A 17,981-nucleotide genomic window follows, 5' to 3' on the forward strand; every position below is an offset into this window, starting at 1 on the left:
ATTTGTATTTTATTTCACGCTTCCTCAGAAGAGCTGCAAACTTTTTATATTTAAATCTTCTTTTCCGGGCTAAAAATGGAACGTCCTTCAATATCTTAACCTTGTTACCCAGAAAGTCCAAGTCCACATTGTACGAATTATATAAGATGGTGTCCCGAGTCTTCTTAGATGAAAAATTGATAATAATCTCGCGAGGCAGCTAATGCTTCGTTGCATATTTTGAAGATGTCCAGTGGACTTCCAGAATATCGCTTTTTAACTCTTCTTTAGTTGCCTTTGCGAATGACGCCAAAAGTTCCGACACCAAATCCTTTAAATTTTCACTTTCCTCCTCCTTCACATTCTGAAGACGCAAAACCATCTGAGCACGATCCACTTGTAACCCTATCAATTGATTCTCCAAAAGCTTTACTTCTTTGTTTTTTGCTTTTATGAGTACTGCGTTTTCCCGAGCAGACTGCTCTGCCCCAGACGCTACGTCTTTGATGGTTTTCACTTCGTTCTCAACTGAGCCAACCCTTTGACCGATTTCATTTAGCTTATCAACAAAGGGCTTCATAGCTTCAGCGATCGACCGTTTAACCACCTCTTCAAGAGACTCTCCTTTCCCCTGCAAAGCAGCTGAAACAGATTTGCCCAAAGCAGGGCTCTGCTTTTTCGTCGCCATCTTGGGGGGGGGGGGGGAGTCCGCCAACTAAGTTCCAAAACTCAATGAAGGGGAAGATATCCGAACCTTCTTAGCTTCAACTCCCACCAATCGCATACGCATACGCTTGGAATGACAGAAGGGATTCGCTACTTACAGGTTTTCACCTTAAATCTGCTTGTTGCCGTTCTCCATGGCCCGGCAGCACGCGATGTGCTGCGCAAGTCTGCCAGCCTCCGTAGGAGCAAACGGGCAATTTACCCCCTGCATCGACTTCAGGGGGCTCTTCCCGCAGCGCTCCGGACCCTGACCCCCTCACTGGGAGTCCTGGGGGTTAACCCTCACAGGTCAACCACCTGGTCAGGCTGCTCGGGCGCTTCCTCCCGGACCTGTGGAGAGGAGCGTCCGACATGGCTGGGAAAACGAAAACGAATCCACAACTTCATATGATTAGATATACTACCCCTGCTGATTGACATGTGGATTTGCCTCCAGCCTGGTGAGCAGGACAGTTCCTCATTTTGCACTTATATTTTACACTGGCTTTTGAAACTATGACAGATAGCCTGATCTTAATCTGATCAAGATTACAAGCCCAACTCTACTTGAATTCAGTAAATCTGCAGGTTCACAAAGTGAAAATAACATTTCAAAAACTTAATACTAAGGAGAGGAAAGTCTATATATAAGAATAAGCTGGGTTTAACACCATGTTGAGAGAGGGAACCTTCTATCAACTGCCTTAAAGCTCTTCTTGAACAATCAACATCCAGCCTGATCTAAAACTATTTTGAACACTACTTAGTCCTAATAAAAAGGTATGAGTTCACTTGTTATGTGATTTTTGCTTGGTAACATCAACGTAATTATTGTCTTTAGTATTTTAAGAGGGCAACTTGAATAATTTTGGAAATAACCTTACTGATCTCTTAAGTGCCACATCAAGTACAGGCATCTATTTTAGGCCAACCAAGTAGTCAAGTAACAGGTCCTTACTTGTACAAAGTATACAGAGTTTGTCATAAGCATCATATCCTAAAATGGAATGAACTGGGGAAAGGTGGAGAGTTGTCTGTGTGAAGAATATGTCAATCAATTTTTGGTGATAAGCAAAGAGGATGCCAGTACATAGAGTCTTAAAATAACTCGATAATTTAAGATAACCAGCCAGCAAATAGCCAACAAACCTTTGCAGTACAGCACATTATTTTTAGTTAAGGGGAAAACAGATCCAATAGAGACGACTAGTGTCCAAGAAGAAAACTAACCCGTTTCATAAAAGACAGACAACATAACAGCCCCCCAAAGGAGTTAAAAGTAGCTTTTCTTGATTAGTCAGAAAAGGTCTGATATTCAAATTAATCATTAGAATACATCCATAATCTTTGATAGCACTCTTTACCACATTTACACACATTAAACTTTCAGGTGGGTAAGCCCTGTTGGTCTGCAGTAGAACAGCAAAATTTGAGTCCAGAGGCACCTCTTGTCGGTCTTTAAGGTGTCATTGGACTCTAATCTTGCTATACCCTGATTAAAAAGTCATACCCCGTATTTCCATAAGTTGAGGCAGTTTGCCTTATGAAATAGAACGGAAAAGAAAAATCATCATTGCAGGATTTGCAAGTCCAAGATATAGTTACGTACTAAAGAAATATGGCTTGCCACCAGAGGCACCAATATCCCAGAATTCAAGAGTAACTCAAAAGCACAAAAATTTAGAGCAAGTATTTTGAGCAGTCTGACAGACAGCTGACTACAGATAATTCAATGTGACATTCTCCACAGAAACCTCTTCAGAGAGCAAATTATTCTTAGGGGAAGAATAATTATATTTGGATGAATTCTAGAAGTCTACAAGACTGTGTAATAATAGCTATATACATGCTGAAAGGCAGTATTGTAGAGCTAATGCTGTTGCCACAACATACGTCAATGTTCTGAGTCTTCTGCCAAAATGATCTTGCAGTATACTGCATTATATTAAATTGCACTCTAAAAATGCTACAACTAGCCCCCAGAAGCACTATTAACTATGGTGCAATGGTTGTACATTTGATAAGGCTTCCAAATCTCAGACCAATTTAGAATCATTTTAAAAGGTTGTCTGTGGTATTATTGAGAAAGGAATGCCCAGACATTCAAGAACATTTTATTGTCCTGAGAACAATGGTGGTAAGCAAAACAGTGAATATGAACTCTCATGGTAAATGATGGTTCAAACACCTCACAGACAAGTGCCTAAAAACAGCCATCTTTACACAGCCACCACAGACTGCTTAAAATGGGCTTGTGACCATACACCTTATTGTGCCTTTAAAGATGTGAGATCTCTGTTAAAGCTTGAAAAACAGCACTGTTTCATTTGAGGGCATCATAGATCTCCAGACAATACTTTCTCAAATTTCCAGGCACGATAAAAGTGCTGGTTCTTACCCTTAAAGTCATAAATGGCATGGGCACAGGATTCTTTAAGGTCCGCCTCCTCCCATATTGTCCAGCCGTTCGTTTAAGGTCTGCCTCACAAGCCCTGGTCTCTGTGTCCCCCGCCTTCAGAGATGAGGCAGATGCCGACTAGAAACGGGGCTTTCAATCCCAGCCCCCCAAGTAGCAAACATTAAAACGTTCAGGCATTAAAAAGCATTTAAAATACATACAATATTTACAACAATTAAATAAAACAATATAAATACACAAAAATATAAATACAAACACTCAAGCATAGAGGAGGGCTAATAAGAATGCCAAACAAAACAAAAAAAACCCTTCACCTGCTGGTGGAAGACAAAGGCCACTTCCACATGTCCTTAATGGGATGGCCTGCCAATGGAACTCTGGAGGGTTATCTCACTCATTACACACGTTATCGTTTCCCATGTGCAAGCAGCTCACAATGATCCCAGTTTTTAAGTGTTTTTTGTGAGAACTGTTTTGGTCCGTGTTTATTTTTGATGCAGGCTTTCCGCATGATTATCATACATTTTCAATGCATGTGGTGGCTTTTTTGCGCTTCAGAAGAGCTCTCTCACACATCTCCAACCCTTCCTCTCATCATTATCCCTCCTTTAAACATCACACATGCGTCTTGCTCACATGCGCAATCGTTTAATCCCCCCCCCCTTCTCAGATTGCCACCTCTCTTGCCTCAGATGGCAAGAGCAGCACCTTGCTTATGAAATGCCCTTTCCCTTATGTTGCTTGGCAGGGCTTTTTTCTGGGAAAAGAGGTGGTGGAACTCAGTGGGTTGGCAGCACAGGAGGCAACTCTTGGTGGGCCACATGTGTGCACGCAAAGTGCGCACATGTTCCCAGGACCAATAACGTCACTTTGGGTCAGCTGGAACAAGAAGAGAGTTTTTAAAAGTTTAAACTGCCCTTGGTGGAAATGATCACATGGCTGGTGGCCCTGCCCCCTGATCTCCAGACAGAGATGTCTGTCTGGATATCAGGGGGCGGGGCCACCAGCCATGTGTCCATTATCAAGAGGTTCCGGAACTCTGTTCCACTGCGTTCCAGCTGAAAAAAAGTCCTGTTGCTTGGTGCCTAGATTGCTTTCTTTTAGGTGCCAAGCCAAAACATTTCTGTTCATCCAGGCTTTTAATTAAAGGATTGATCTTTTAATACTATTTCAAGTCTGGAAAATGTTGTTTTAAGCTGTAGTATGTTTTTGTGGTGTGTTTTTTATGCTGGGCTGTTTTTAATGCTGGATTTTAATTAGTATTGTTTATTTTTTATTATTATTTTTTTATTTTGTAAGCTAACTCAAGGAAGGTTTCTGGAGAGGCAGCACAAAAATTTCCAAATAAATGTTTTTCTTACTTATCCTTGGTACAATATATTGAAGCAGAGTTTTGCTGAGATCAACAGTGGTCATGGTCTGATACTCAAGGGGCCAATGACAGGTGCCCTGTTAATTTTTATAAGGCTTTCAACAGTGAAGTAATAAGAAGACCCAGTTTCATAAAAACTAATATACAAAGACAAATAACCTGAATGTGTCATAAATGATCTCTGAACATATTATAATTAGCTATTTTACCCACATTACCCACATTATTAAAAGGCATCTGTAGTCCTAGTAAAGCATGAATTTGGAAGGTTTTTTGGTACACTTTCTAATATGTCTAAAATGAACAGACTTAAAATATTGTTATACTTGTCTCTGTGCTATTATCCCAATATTCAGCAGGCAATAAACCTGTTTTATAGCTGTTTGTATTAACAATGAAATTATTTTATAGATAATTTTTATAAATGTCTTCACACGTTTTAGCATCACTTCACATTTAAGTCATCCAAACAGGAAGCAAGACTATTAGAATTTACACCACAAGATTCAGTGATGGTTTAATGATCGTTTATTTTCACATTCAAACAACTGTACACTTTTCTATAAATAGATGTGGTACTGAAATATTTACATCTCCCCCACACTGCCACTCATTCTTAGTACAGTCCATTCACCAGCCACAAAGACCATGCTGCATGGAAAACAGGCTCAGTCATTTCTGAAGGCTGTTGCCAAGCATCTATTTCAGCTCATATGGTACTCTGACATCTGTTAAATATTCTGTAGTTTATTACATAGTATAGATCCTCTACCACTAAGTACCCTGATGCATTTTTGTACAATAGAGTCCAGGAAAAATAAAAAGACATTTCAAACATTCATTTTTCAGCCAACTAAAAAATAAATGGTCAATTGGATACTTTACCTGGAAAGGAGGCTTCATTGCACAGTAGCACGGTTTTTGCAAAATTCTTTGATATACATGTACAGTTTGACAGAAGCAGTGGCTAAAAGGAGATCTGGAATGAGGATATAAGCGCTACTGACTTGAACTTCTGAATCCTCACAACAGTTTTCATAACCTGATATGTTTCTGACATGGTACTACAAAGTGCACGCCAGACAACCTTACATAAGTATGCCATATGATTTAACCAATAGCACAATATTGGTTTTTTAAAATGGCTTTTTTGTGGTCTTTCCTCACAATGCTATACACTTACCATGAACAGTTCTAGCTACCACTACGAGCATGAGCTAATGAACTACTGGAATGTTAGCAAAATATTAGTCTCCCATTTAAAAGAATATGTACAGTACATGCATACCAGTTTTTAAAAGATTGCCTAATATTTCCTGCTCCATGATTCCTAGACATTCCTCTGAAAATGCTGTGATTAAATAGATGTATGCATTTGCTTTGATGCTCAAAGAATGGGCTGAAGGAAAAAAAAGGGCCACATGGTTAGATTTCCATTTCAGCAGGTTTGTGCATGAAGCAAAGGAAGAAAATAATGAGGACTTAAACAACAGCATTTAAGCAACAACAACAAAAGATAATTCATGCAAGACTCTAAGCCATTTTCCATTGCACATATAACTAAAAACCTGAAACCCAACATTCAAATCTATCAAAAGAAATATGGAACAATGGTATCAATGAAAATAAAAAAGATGAACCACAATTGAGATAATTGCCTGAAGAAGCAAATTCCAAAGGATTGAGCAGAGCAGATTGTATACTGTTCTAGACAGAGGCTGATCACTCTGAAATGATCTAGAAGGGCAGTTTCAGTACACGACTGAAGAGCTGAAGTCTTCTAAGGGGACTTGCAGAGTAATAAATAAATAAATCAAGTTTTCATTGGAGATGGTTACATGAGTTTCAGTAGCATCAATCGAAAGGGCAGTATTTCCCAGTGTTGAGGAGGATCAGCTGGATACTGGACGAGGAGGTTTACTTTTGCTTTCTGCCTCTTTCCCACGAACTGCAGCCACATAAGAGAAGAGACATAATACGGAGTAGCAGATCTCATGAGCCTAGAGGGTATTAGAAAAGGAGATAATGAGACTCTAGACAATTAAATTTTAGACTGCTCTTGTTGACCTGTCATTCACTATCCTTTACTTCTCAAGGAAATACAAAATACTCTGATAGATGTAGTATGTCTTAATGTGGGTGAAACATCAATCTCCTGTAGCTTTAAGGATAAGGAACATATACAGCTTCAGATTCCAATAAACTGAGAGTTAAGACAAATAAAGTATTTTTGTACTAGTAGAGGCAAGCTGAAGGTTCATCTTCAAGGTCTAGAAATAGTAGCTCTGCACATTGGCGACAGAAACCAGATATGGATGGGAAACCAGATATTGGTTAGCACCTGTGATATACAGCCATAACACCTCTGCTCCCTTGAACAGTTTCATAACCAAGTGATGGATAAAAGAATAAACATGCATGTCATTTTGAAGGAAAAAAGAAAAGAGGTATCTTGCCTGAAGCATAATGGGACAAGATTGACAGCTGAACCTATATTTCATTTGCTCATGTGCACACCTGTGTATTTATTGTGAATGAAGGTGCAACAGAGAATCTTCTTTATATTACATCTATCTCCAACCCAAGTAGAGATTTAAATGAACAAAATGTAAGCACTAGTTAGTTAAGAGGCTTAACTCATTTTCTCTCGTATGTAGTCTCCCTATATGATCCCCAAAAATCATAAAACAAGACATTTTCCTGTGTGATTTTGTGTCTAATCACTAGGTAATTCTATGAGAGGGAAGTAATTAAACTTCAGCTGTTGTTGTTATGTGCCGTCAAGTCGCCTCCGACCTATGGCGACCCTATGAAGGAAAGACCTCCAAATTGTCCTATCATTAACAGACTTGCTCAGATCCTGCAAACTGGAGGACATGGCTTCTTCTACTGAGTCAAGCCGTCTCATTTTAGGTCTTCCTCTTTTCCTACTGTCTTCCACTTTTCCTAGCATTATTGACTTTTCCAGAGAATCTTGTCTTCTCATGGTGTGACCAAAGTATGATAGATAGTCTCAGTTTTGTCATTTTTGCTTCTAGGGAGAATTCAGGCTTGATTTGATCTAGTACCCACTTATTTGTCTTTCTGTTCATCCACGGTATCCACAAAACTCTCCTCCAGCACCACATTTCAAATGAATCGATTTTCTTCCTGTCAGCTTTCTTCACTGTCCAACTTTCACATCCATACATGGCAATGGAGAATACCATAGTTTGGATTATCTTGATCTTGGTTCCCAGAGAACCAAGAAAAGATCTTTAAGGGTCTTTTCTAGTTCCCTCACAACTGCTCTTCCTAGTCTCAATCTTCTCTGATTTCTTCACTGCAGTCTCCCATTTAGTTGATGATTGAGCCAAAAAAATAGTAAATCTTGAACAATTTCAATTTCCTCATTGTCAACTTTAAAATTGTGTAATTCTTCAGTAGTCATCACCTTTGTCTTTTTGATGTTCAGCTATAATCCTGCTTTGGTGCTTTCTCCTTTAACCTTCATCAGTAGTTGTTTCAAGTCTTCACTATTTTCTGAAAGTAACATGGTGTCATCTGCATATCTCATATTGTTAATGTTCCTTACATCAATTTTCACTCCACCTTCTTCTAGATCTAATCTAGTTTTCCTTATGATATACTCTGCATAGAGGTTGAACAGGTAGGGAGATAATATGCATCCTTGTCTGACACCCATGCCAATTGGAAACCATTCTGTTTCCCCATATTCTGTCCTGACAGTTGCCTCTTGTCCAAATTACATGTTGCATATCAAAACAGTAAGATGTTGTGGCACCCCCATTTCTTTTAAGACTCTCCATAGCTTTTTATGATCCACACAGTCAAAAGCTTTGCTGTAATTATAAAAAACAGGCTGATTTTCTTCTGAAATTCCCTGGTATGTTCCATTAGCTATTGTAAATTTGCAATGTGATCTATAGTGCCTCTTCCTTTTCTGAATCCAGCTTGAACATCTGGCATTTCTCGTTCCATATATGGTAAGAGTCTTTGCTGTATAATTTTGAGCATCACTTTGATTGCATGGGAAATTAACGTGATATCCAATAGTTGCTGCACTCTTTAGTATCCCCTTTTTTGGAACTGGAATATAGACTGAGCAGTTCCAGTCTACGGGCCATTGTTTTCTTTTCCATATTTGTTGACAGATTCTTGTTAAGATTTTGATGGACTGCATTTCTGTAGCTTGAAGTAGCTCTATTGGTATTCCATCTACTCCAGGTGCTTTGTTTCTCCCAACCACTTTGAGTGCAGCTTCTACTTCACTTTCTAAGGTTTCTGATTCTTCATCAAAAGACTCTTCATTGAAGGTATCTGTCATCCTTCCATCTCTTTTGTATAGTTCTTCAGTGTATTGTTTCTATCTTTCCTTTATTTTGTCCTGATCAGATACTGTATTTCTGTCTTGATCTTTCAGCATCCCAAGCCGTGGCTTGAATTTCCCTTTGATTTCGCGGATCTTTTGGATCAGATTTCTTGTTCTTCCTTTTGTGTTGTTGTCTTCTACTTCTTTACATTGGTTATTATAATAGATTTGGTTGTCTCTGCATGCAAGTCGCTGAAAAGCTGCATTTAGAATTTTGAACCTATTTCTGTTATCTTTTATTTTTGCTTCTCGTCTGTCTTTAGCAATTTTAAGACTTTTCTCAGTCATCCATTTAGGCTTCTCCTTTCTTTTGTCTACAGGAATAGTCTTTGCACATTCTTCCTTGATAATATCTCTGGTTTTAGCCTATAGTTCTTCTGGCTCATGAGCAATTAAACTTAATATTGCAAATCTGTTCTTTACATTGTCTTTAAATTCTTCAGGAATGTTATTTAGATTGTATTTTGGCACTATGATTTTGTTTTAGCAGACAGAATAGAACTTCTCCATTTTCTGCTTCCAATTAAGTAATCTATTTGGTTCCTGTACTCGTTACTCACAAAATTCTATGAGTTGCTCTCCTGCTTCATTTCGTGATCCTAGTCCAAATTTTCCAACTATGTTTGATTCTGCTTTGTGTCCTACTTTTGCATTCCAATCACCTATGATTATCAGCATATCTTGTTTAGATGTATGATCAATTTCTTCTTGTACACTTGCATAAAAGTTTTTGATTTCTTCCTCCTCAGCATCTGTAGCTGGGGCATAAATTTGAATGATGGTTATGTTAATAGGTCTTCCTTGAAATCTGATTGATATTACTCAAGTCAGACTTTGCATTGTAGCTCTTGACTGCTTGTACTATGTATCGCCTCACTATTAGAGCAACATCATTTCTTTTGAGCTTGTCATTTCCGCAGTAAAATACTTTGTGGTTTTCTGACTGAAAATGTCCTGTCAGTCTACATTAGTTCACTCACACCCAGGACTGCAATTGGCTTCATAGTTCCCATGTTCCATGTTCCTATTATGTGTGTTGCACAGTTTTGGGTATTCCTTTTGCATTTATTCACATCTGTAACTATGTCCTTTTGGCTTTAATCCGGTCCCATCATTAAGAATAGTGCCATTCGTACTTGTCTTTGGCTCTTCCCCTGTAGTCAATTGAGTGCCATCCGACCTGGGGGTCCTGTCTTCCAGCTCTATATCTTCATTTTGGATTGTCTCACCATAGGGTTTTCAAGGTAAGAGATTAACAGAAGTTGATTAAATTTCCTTCTGTGCAGTACTAACCAGGGATAGCTGAAGTGACACTGCCATTGTCTGTAAAAGATCCTCCGCCAGTGTCACCTTCCACTACTGCTGCTGAACAGTAACTAACCTTCAAGAATTCTTCCGCTCCCATCACCACTGGAACATTCAATTCTCTTCTGCTGATGTGACCATTGATTCCTGAAGGGGGTGGATGCATCTTAGTCTGGTGTCTCAGCTTTGACCATTCCGCCTTAAGTTACTCTTCCAGGAGTTTAGACTTTTGGTCAAACCTGTGCTCCTGACGATGTTGCTCTCAGTATTTCTGACACACTCAAACCCCCTCAAAAGTGTGTATCCAAGAGAAGGAAATTTCAGCTACAGATACATTAATTATATATACTTTCAAAATGTCAGGAGGAAGATCTCTTTCTTATGACTGAGAGCAATTCAAACACTAACACAAACATTAATACTAATATTGATATTTGTCACTCCCCTAAATTTCATTTTGCATGCTGTTTGTCTAAATTTTCTTTAAAAATAAACAAGTGTAAAATTATTATTAAAGTAATTATGTTATGCCTGAGAATCCAAAGTGATTAAATATTGTTCCATGTAATAATCATCATCATAATTATCATAATTATATGTCCTTCAGGACAACTTAATGCTCACAGTGGTTTATAAAGTGTATTATTATTATCCATACAACGATCACCCTGTGAGGTGGGTGGGGCTGAAAGAGCTCTGAAAAGCTGTGACTGGCCCAAGGTCACCCAGCTGGCTTCAAGCAGAGGAGTGGGGACTCAAACCCAGTTCTCTAGATTAGAGTCCTTCTACTCTTAACCACTATACCAAACTGGCTCAAGAGCACTCTCATGGTATTAGCCATCCATACATGGAATTATTAATTCTATGTCTGTGCAAGTCCATTCAGGTTTTTAATATAAGACTTGAGAGATGGAGATCAATATTCCTACTTTTAATAGTTTATATCCTATTAATTTCTGGAAAACGGGATAGAAAAATAAAATGTCATTTCAAATAGTTCTATGCTTTGGCAGATTAAAGAGTCCCATTTTCTAGATAGGACTATCTAGAAACTATGGATAAACTATGTCAATTTTTATAGTAGAAATAATCAGATAAAATTCAAGCCATCACGACTGAAGGTCCTTCTTTCTTCACTAGCCCCAGCATTTCTCCTTTTGAAGACAAATATAAAAAGCCAGTTTTTGTGGGGTAGCCATGTTAATCAGTTGTAGACAAAAAAGAGAGAAAAAGAGAGAGCCTTATGGCACATTAAAGACCATATGGATTACTGAAGAAGGAGGTATTTGAGAGTTTTGGTGCATGAAAACTTATGCTTCTATAAACCTTTTAGGTATTGTACTCTTTCAGTCTTCTATACTCTTCGTGCTGAAAATAATCATAAGCATTGTGCACAGAACTTTCCTATGGAATAAAACCATAAATGATAAGGTCTTTTGAGAAACTGGAAAAATGCAAGATGGAGAGCAGTCTAAATGCTCAGATGTCACAGGGTGAGAACCATGAGAACTAAAAACCTTTGCAAATAACCAGAAGTAGTTGCAGATGACTCACCATTGGCGTCTTGTACTTGTGGCTCACCACTTCTTTAGTTTCAGGAACTAAAACCGGACGGGCAAGAGACAAAACAAAAAGTTCAAAAAACGAGAGGAAGAAAATGAGGAGAACAGTACAATGTTCCCAAAGGTGAGGGGACGGGAGACGTACAAACAGCTGCAGGAAGAAGGCACTTTACTAATCCTATTTTCTTTCTATCAACAGACAGCATGACAATTCACTTAAATGTAAATAATAATAACAATTCAAAGCAGAATTTAAGAGAAGATAACTACTATGCTCATTTGCAGCATTGCTATTTATTCTGGGTTTATAGAATATTCCAAAGTAAATGTTTGGCAAGTGTCAACCTTAGAACACATACACTTCTGTTCAATGACTTGCCAATCTGACATTTCTCACACACTCAGTTTCAGATCTTATATAATTATATAATCTTCACATTTAAGCTAGCAAGTTGTCACTTAATAATAAAAATTCTGCATCCTTCAGCATAAGAAAGTAAGTAACGGCCAAAGAAAGGATTTATTGCTTTCAAGTCTCCCATATTTAAAGCTTGCATATCAATAGAGTTTCTGCTTTTCATAGATCAGCAATATCAAAAAACCATAAAATATCTGAAAAACAATCAAGGCACAATTTGGAATCTTTTCCTTGCAAAGCAATGGAGATCACCTCAGAATTTTTAACCACAAGACAATGTAAGGAAGATTTTTCAAAATGAAGCCATATATTGATTGCATAGGAATATAGTTAGGGGAAGGATCTTATGAACAATGAAACCTCCTAATAAGAGGGGGGCAAGGTAATTTAAGAACAAGTCGGTACAAATGCTTCTAAGAAACACCACAAATGTCCGGCAAATCCTTTCATGTATGAGAAAATAAAGGCTAAATGGGAAAAAAACAATACTGTACAATAAAGATTAAGAAGTATATGCTAAGGCATGCCAATAGGTCTCCAGTACGAAACAACATGGCTGTAACTTTGACCGAAAATGAAGCAGACATACATCAGATTGGAGTAAATACAATTGCAGATTCATATAGCACTTTGAAAAACAAGGTTAGCCAGAAAGGAATTGGGATCATGAGGCAGGACAGAAGTGGAACGGCAAAGACCCTGGTCTCAAACACCATCATGGGGACCATCATGCTCATTGAAGCCACCTTCTGTCGAGCTCAAGGACTCTGCTTACAGTCTCTCCGGTAGGGAAATTAATTTTAAAAGGAATTTGGGCAGGGGAAGGGAGAATAACTGTAGAATTTTAAACAGAGGATAAAAAGGCAATATATTTCATCTAGGAATAAAATTATTTCTGACATTGTTAAATTAGAAGGAAATAAGAAAATAAGTGCCATTCTGCAGCCTCGTGTCCTGTGAAAGAGAATATAAAGGACTAGGAAAGAATTGGGACTAGGAAAACACTTTACCTGCTGGAGAATGAAGGTTTTCATAGTAGCAACAGTGAAGGGGCCACAAAAAAGTAAAGCACAAGTACATAGCAGTAACTCAAATTCTAGAGCCAAAGGCCTAATTCTTCCTGCTTTCCTTACATCCTTTCTCCGAGTAGTGTACCACAGCCTATCCCTGGTTCCTAGGATTCCATCTTCGAGTTCCAGTTTGTCACATTAGTTCTGTGTCAGACAAGTGGCCTTAGAATTTTTATAACATACAAAACCACCACGAACCTTACAGAATAATATTTTGATAAAGTTTAATCAGTGACTCCTCCATATTAATGTTAATCATATTTTTTGAATGGCTATTTGAAACTAAAGTCTTCCTATAAGGAAGGAAGTGACGAAGGGATTTATCTAACATGACGGCCTCCATGTCGTAGCTTTCATATCTCAAATCCAATGAATAACTGTATAATGACTCCCCACCAACTAAGACTGTTTCTCTCTACATACTTACATTTTATGTCTAATGCTGAATCTTGCCCCAGAGTGCAGACTGAAAAATGCACAAAATAGGGGCCCGGGACAGACCAGGGGCAGGTTTCTACAAACCTGAGGGGAGGCAGATAAAGATAGGGGATGAGTGGGAGAAAAAGAGATGGGAGAGGTGGAAGCTGTATGGCTTCCAGAATAGAGGGAAGAGGAGATAGTGTGAGGGGCAGGAATGGGGAAATGAAATCAACCCTGCAAATCCTTGCAGGTCATGTGTGCATCCATATACATACACAAATGCATATCTCACAGGGTGTGTAAAAGAAAAACTGGGAGAGAGCACAATACTATGAAATGGTTGATTTCCATGGCCAGATGTATAGCTGTTTGTTCCCTTAGCCCTTACGTTCAGTAGTTTAGAATATAACCTCCCAAAAAGCATTGATTGGTAACCCTAAGAACTAGGTAACCAGGAAACTCTTATTTTATCCCAAATTCAAAGCAGTAGAGTATGGGATGTATTTTTACCTCCTATACTGACTGGAGAAATGAAGAGACAGTATGAGGGCCACACATAGGCCCTGTGCTGCCACCAGGTCAGCTATGTTTAAAAGCAGCTGTGGTGGGAGCAGGGGAGGACTGATAAAAAGGCTGCCCTAGCTGGGAGACAGGAGAACCGACTGCAAAGAAAGAAAGCTGCCAAGGGCAAGGCAAGGGAAGCCTTTCTTGCAGGCAGCTTGTTCAAGAGGAGAGCAGAGACAGCCCTCAAGGAAGAACAAGGCTCTACGACTGGAGACTGTGAGGACCAGGCAACAGTTGCTTTCTAGGTGAGGTAGGGCCAGCAATTAGGCTCCAAAACTATTGAAGGAACTGCATACTCTACTTAAAGGAACAGCAGTCTTTATCTGTGTGTGGAAGGGAGTACCTAAAAGAGCTCACAGCGGCTGATGATGAGGATGGTCAAAGGAGGTAAACTGTATGATGGGCACTCCTGTCACCTGAGGCACTACTGAAACCAAGTGTGACAGACAGGCTGTACCTTAAACTTGTCATGGGGGAGGCAGCAGAGGCAGTGGCAAAAGCACAGAGAGCCCCAAAGGAATAGAGAGCCTTACCCATGACAACAGGCCACACACTGATGATGTCAGCACTAGGTGCAGCTTGCCCCCATGCCATCTACAAAGGCGGTCAAAAACATGCCACAGCCAGCAGCCTACAAAATGAGGCATGCCCCAGCTCAACATGGTCATCCCACCAGCCCAGCAAGGCAAGGGCCAGTGAAGGGAAGACTGGGATGCCAACCGTGGAAGAGAGGAGGAAGGGGCATTCCCTCCAATTGTCATTAGGCAAGCAAGCAGGAAGGAGGGGAGCAGAGAGGGGTAGGAACTGGGAATCCCATTTAAGGAGGGCTTGGTGACAGGCTAAGGAGGAAATGTGTACCCAGATCAAATGTGCAGGCCACAGGAAGAAGGAAGAACAAGATGATGTTCCATCTGAAGCCCATCTGAAGCCCTAATAACCCTGTTTGGAGTACAGGAGAAGATGGCAGAGGACAAGCCAACAAGGGGGAGCACCACATCCTGAAACGAGCCACTAAAACACATCAAGGTAGCAACAAATCAAACTTTCACAGGCCTTCCACAGTAACATCTTCAGTCTGGTCTAGAAGACCTGAAATGGCACAAGTCTCAGTGCTGCCCTAGTACTACTCAAAAAACAATTCTCAATGGATTCTCTACCAAAAACATTCAGCAATCAAACCACCACCCTTGGCTGCTCCAAGACCACATGAACATTAGCAACTAAAATTCAGTGTAACTTCTATACCTAAGGCCCGAACTACATATTACATTTTACTTGTAGGGTTACCAGCTTTCAGATGGGACCTGGAGTTCTTCCAGAATTGCAACTGATCTCCAAATTATAGAGATCAGTTTCCCTGAAGGAAATGGCAGCTTTGGAGGGTGGACTCTCTGTAGGGTTGCTAGGTCCCCCAACCTTAAAACCAAGGGTTGTGGGGCTGTGGGGAGACACATTTTTGGAGTCTTTACCTCGTGTGCGCATGCTCTGGAACCTCCCTTGTCATACCAGGCCAATTTTAAGCAATATAGCCCCACACGGGGCCTTAACTTCTTTGTTGTGCCAGGAACTACATCATTCCCAACACGACAAGGCAGGCTCTGGAGCACACAGGAGCCTTGGATAAAATCCAAAGAAAAAACAAAGCTGCAAGTAATTCCCTATCAGCTGACTAGCAAAGTGCTGAGCTCATCCTGGGCAGCAATGTCACAGCTCCGTGTCCTTTGCTTGGCTGTAGATGCAATTTTTCTTATGCCTCTGTGCCTGGTAGGGCACCAAACCAAACTCTCCCATTTCTCAAACCAACATAATCTCTTCCCCAAGGACTCAATTCTGGCTCTCCTCCTCTCTCTCCTTGGGGCAGGAGGTGTTCAGAAGAACTCTGAACATATTTCCATCAACCTTTCAGCATTTTGTGACTGGATCCACCTCCATTTTGTGCAGGCATCCATTACCCTCTCCTGCAAAATTGCCAAAAAACACAGAGACTGAATACGGTTGAAAAGGACCCTGATGTAATTTCTTCTTTTGAGCTCAGAAAAATTATGCTTGGGCTCTGTTTCTAGACTGAACACATTAGCAATTGTTCTGGGCAGCCATTTGCATAGTATGTATCACTTGCAAGCACATTTGTGTGAATCCCATGTACAACTGAACTGACAAAGAGTGGTATGCAGGTGAGACAAGTTGTTTACACTTCATCTAGCTAGATTAAGATGGGTAGCTGCGTTAGTCCATCTGTAGCTGAAGAGTCTGTAGCTATTAGTCTGTCTGTAGCTGAAGAAGTCAGCTGTGCCTCATGAAAACTCATACTCTACCACTAATTTTGTCTTATAGGTGCTACTGGACTCTACGCTCCATCTAGAGCACTATGGCTTCACTAATATGATGGTTTGTACCTGTGTGGATACTCTAAATATATCTTGGAGAACCACCTTCAGAAGGTGATATTCTGAAATCTTCTTCTATATTACCTGATCACATCTTTCAGAAATTCATCATATGACAAGATATACTCATACCAGGATTGCATTCAAGCTGATATTTAATTGTAACTTGTCTGGGTGAAATTCTGTACATAACGGCACAAATTCTTCATCCCCCCCTCTTAAGCCCCTTTTAATCTCTTCTTTGTTCCCCATCAGAAAATATGTTTTGTATAAAAACAAAACCAACAATTAATTGACCCCTATTCAAACTTGTGCCAAGTAGCAGAAACTTGTGCCAAGTAGCAGAACAATTAATTGACCCCTATTCAAACTTGTGCCAAGTAGCAGAAAGCTGGTTTTATGGCTAGCCTCAATTTCTTTCAAATTATACTAGTTCCAGAACAGTTGCCAAGTAGAAAACACAAGCATCTCTAGCACCTCAAGCCTGCATCAAGTGCATCGGGGCACAAACTTTCTTGGTTTAGAGCCTATCATTAAAATAGATTATCCTAACTCATGTACTTGCTGCATGTCACATCCAATTTCTTTAAGCAGAAAAAACAGTGTTATTGAAAAAACACTACTGAAGTGTTTTTGTTTACATAGAACTTCCTGAGATTCATGCTATATTCCACATAGAGATTATCTTTTCTTTCTTATTATCTGAGCTTAATTAATGCCACAAATCTACTTACACTCTCCAGTTTCTCAGAAACCCCTTCATATGCAACATACTTCACCACCACTTTTGATCCTCATCATCCCACACCATCTTAAAAAATAAACCTGTTCTCTAAAAGACACAGTCCTGACTATGACTAGAAATTTGAGTTACTGCCATGTGAGTACAGACCTAATATCAAAATAATGTAATTACCAAATTCTTCCAGGACAAAGACTCCTCGCACTGTATTGCACTTTTTAATGTGATTCAGCTCTATGAAAACCTGCAAGAAAACATGAGGAAGAAAAACCATGATTAGTATAAACGAGAAAACTATTTGAAAAAAACAAAACAAAACACACCACAGCAGTTATAATTTGGAATTTCATAGCACATACTACCAATTCAACTATAATTTACTATTTAAATCAAAGGAAAGGGAAATTCAAAAATAAAAATCCAAAAACTGCCACAATGCTAGAAATCAACAAAAAAACTTAAAAAGGCTAAGAAGCAAAGACAGCAGAAGATGGAGTACCTTCCGCTCCTTGCAGGAGGAGAAAGCATGGAAGAGAAACGAAGGAGTTAGTAACTCTGACATATCCAACATTGCTATCCCCTTCAGGCACTTGACTGCATTACAGCAAAAAGAAATACCAACACACCTTGAAATACAACATAAAGGAAGGACACTGTTGAAAATTT

General features: G+C 39.5%; 1 protein-coding gene across 1 annotated transcript in view; it reads right to left on the reverse strand.

Moving 5' to 3' along the window:
* Positions 1–5,221: 5,221 nt before the first annotated feature.
* The window catches only part of MADD (MAP kinase activating death domain), a 114,243-nt gene continuing 101,483 nt past the window's right edge, over positions 5,222–17,981 (reverse strand). The window contains exons 32-34 of the mRNA XM_054971905.1: positions 17,490–17,559; positions 11,707–11,753; positions 5,222–6,475 (exon numbers count right to left, since the gene is read on the reverse strand). Coding sequence (XP_054827880.1) covers positions 6,368–6,475; positions 11,707–11,753; positions 17,490–17,559 — 225 coding nt within the window. The 3' untranslated portion in view covers positions 5,222–6,367. The remainder of the gene's footprint in view (positions 6,476–11,706; positions 11,754–17,489; positions 17,560–17,981) is intronic.

The sequence above is a fragment of the Eublepharis macularius genome, chromosome 2 (assembly GCF_028583425.1).
Source record: "Eublepharis macularius isolate TG4126 chromosome 2, MPM_Emac_v1.0, whole genome shotgun sequence".
Classification (NCBI taxonomy): domain Eukaryota; kingdom Metazoa; phylum Chordata; class Lepidosauria; order Squamata; family Eublepharidae; genus Eublepharis; species Eublepharis macularius.